The following is a 1,904-nucleotide window of genomic DNA, read 5'->3' on the forward strand; positions in this document are numbered from 1 at the left end:
ATAGACCTATCACGGGTTTGGCATGTAAAGCATGCACACCAAATAGCAAAGTAAGAAATTTGAACTCTTATTTTTTTTTGTCAGCCGAACGGATAAACGGATTTTGATAAGATTTACAAAAAAAAAAGAAAAAAAAAAAAAAAAGGAAAAAAAGGCTAGGATTATCCCTAAATGCGTATTTTTACAGTTCAAGACTCGCACGTTCGGGGTCATTTATTAACTAATAAATAGATAAGGGATAATTTTTTATTTTTTTTTACTTATGCAATTTTTTCCTACGCCTTTTAGAATAACTAAATAAAAAAAAAAAAAAAAAAAAATTGAAACGATTTTGGAAATAATCAACGTCAGTGGCGAATCTAAAAAGTCGTATGATCTTAAAAAAAAAAGGCTTAATTTTATTTTTACATTAAGGAGCGTCATTACCCCCTGCGACATTTTTTTTTTTTTTTTTTTTGTGAATGAATGTAAACGTTCAAAGGCTAGGAGCGATAATGAAATTATTATTATTATTATTATTATTAATGGTTTTTTTTTTTTTTTTTATAAATAGGAATTTTCTGTAGATTACGCTTCGAAAAGTTTACAAGTGAAAAACATATTGAAAACGGAAACGGAAAAATCAAGTTTTTTCCTAATCAGAACATTTTGTCACATTGTACACATTTGGGGTTTTAAAAAGTTTGAATTTCCACAAGTATACGATAAGGTACGATTTTATATTGATCGTTTTTGACTTTTTAGTGATTTTTCTAATCGGGGCTAATTTTCCCCCCCCCTGGTCAGGTTTTATCAAGCGTGGCCTTAAAGGGTGCGATCGGTGAAACAACACGTGATCTCTATCAGAACGAATATAGAAGCGAAAATAATGGAAACAACAATCAAAAAGATAAAAAGAGCGAAGAAGATGTTTATAATAAAATATATAAGGCACAAGAAGCGAGAGTGAAAAATATATTAATTATAATGAGATCGACATTGTCGGATTTACTTCTAAGGTTTTTATTATTATTATTATTATTATTATTATTATTATTATTAAAGTAAAACGACGAACGACCACGTGATTGATTTTTTTTCTTCTTCTTCTTCTCCATTTTAGAATCACTACTTGGGTCGTTTATAAATTATTTCCAAGATTTCTCAGTTCCGTTTGCCTTCATCCGTCACAGTTGAAAATGATACAAAAAGCAGCCAAAACAAATTTGCCACTCATATTCGTTCCCCTTCATCGGAGTCATTTGGATTACATTTTGATAACATTTGTTTTGCAAAACATAAATGTTAAATCTCCGCTCGTGGCAGCTGGCAACAATTTGAGAATACCTGTTTTCGGGTAAGATAATGCCTGACGATCGATTTAAAAATGGCGAACGATTCGCGTTTTGTTTGTTTTTAATACCTGATTTTTTTTTTTTTCTGCCTCAGGTGGTTGCTCAGGGGTTTGGGCGCGTTTTTCATAAAACGTCGAATTGATCCAAGCGCCGGAAAAAAAGACACGCTTTACAGAGCCGTGTTACACACGTACATGACAGAATGTTTACGAGCGGGTCATAACATTGAGTTTTACATAGAAGGTGGGAGGACGAGAACCGGAAAACCGTGCATGCCAAAAGGTAATTGACGATGACATTAATCGAGTCGGTCAGTCCTTGTTTTTAATTAATTTTTTTTTTTTTTTTTTTGCGGTTTTGTGATTTGAATTTTTTAATAAAAACGATCGAGGGGGGAGGGGGGAGGGGGGCAACATTGGATTCGTACGCGAATTGAATAAAAAACAAAAAAAATTTTTAAAGTCCAACGATTAGAAATTTTCTCGAGATTGTAGAAAAGAGTTTAATGAACAATCCTTTGGTTTTCTCTCTCTCTCTCTCTCTCAATCATAAATTAAAGCGAAAAAATTT

The 1,904-nt window shown here is 32.2% G+C and overlaps 1 protein-coding gene across 1 annotated transcript in view; it reads left to right on the forward strand.

The window, feature by feature from the left end:
- Phum_PHUM025090 (glycerol-3-phosphate acyltransferase, putative) overlaps positions 1-1,904 on the forward strand; it is a gene marked incomplete at both ends in the record, with an annotated part of 5,581 nt that overhangs the window by 837 nt on the left and 2,840 nt on the right. Inside the window, 5 exons of the mRNA XM_002422907.1 lie at positions 160-201; positions 567-709; positions 787-998; positions 1,103-1,336; positions 1,429-1,616. Of these exons, the coding sequence (XP_002422952.1) occupies positions 160-201; positions 567-709; positions 787-998; positions 1,103-1,336; positions 1,429-1,616 (819 nt within the window). The remainder of the gene's footprint in view (positions 1-159; positions 202-566; positions 710-786; positions 999-1,102; positions 1,337-1,428; positions 1,617-1,904) is intronic.

Source organism: Pediculus humanus, genomic scaffold (genome assembly GCF_000006295.1).
Source record: "Pediculus humanus corporis 1103172107382 genomic scaffold, whole genome shotgun sequence".
Lineage (NCBI taxonomy): Eukaryota > Metazoa > Arthropoda > Insecta > Psocodea > Pediculidae > Pediculus > Pediculus humanus.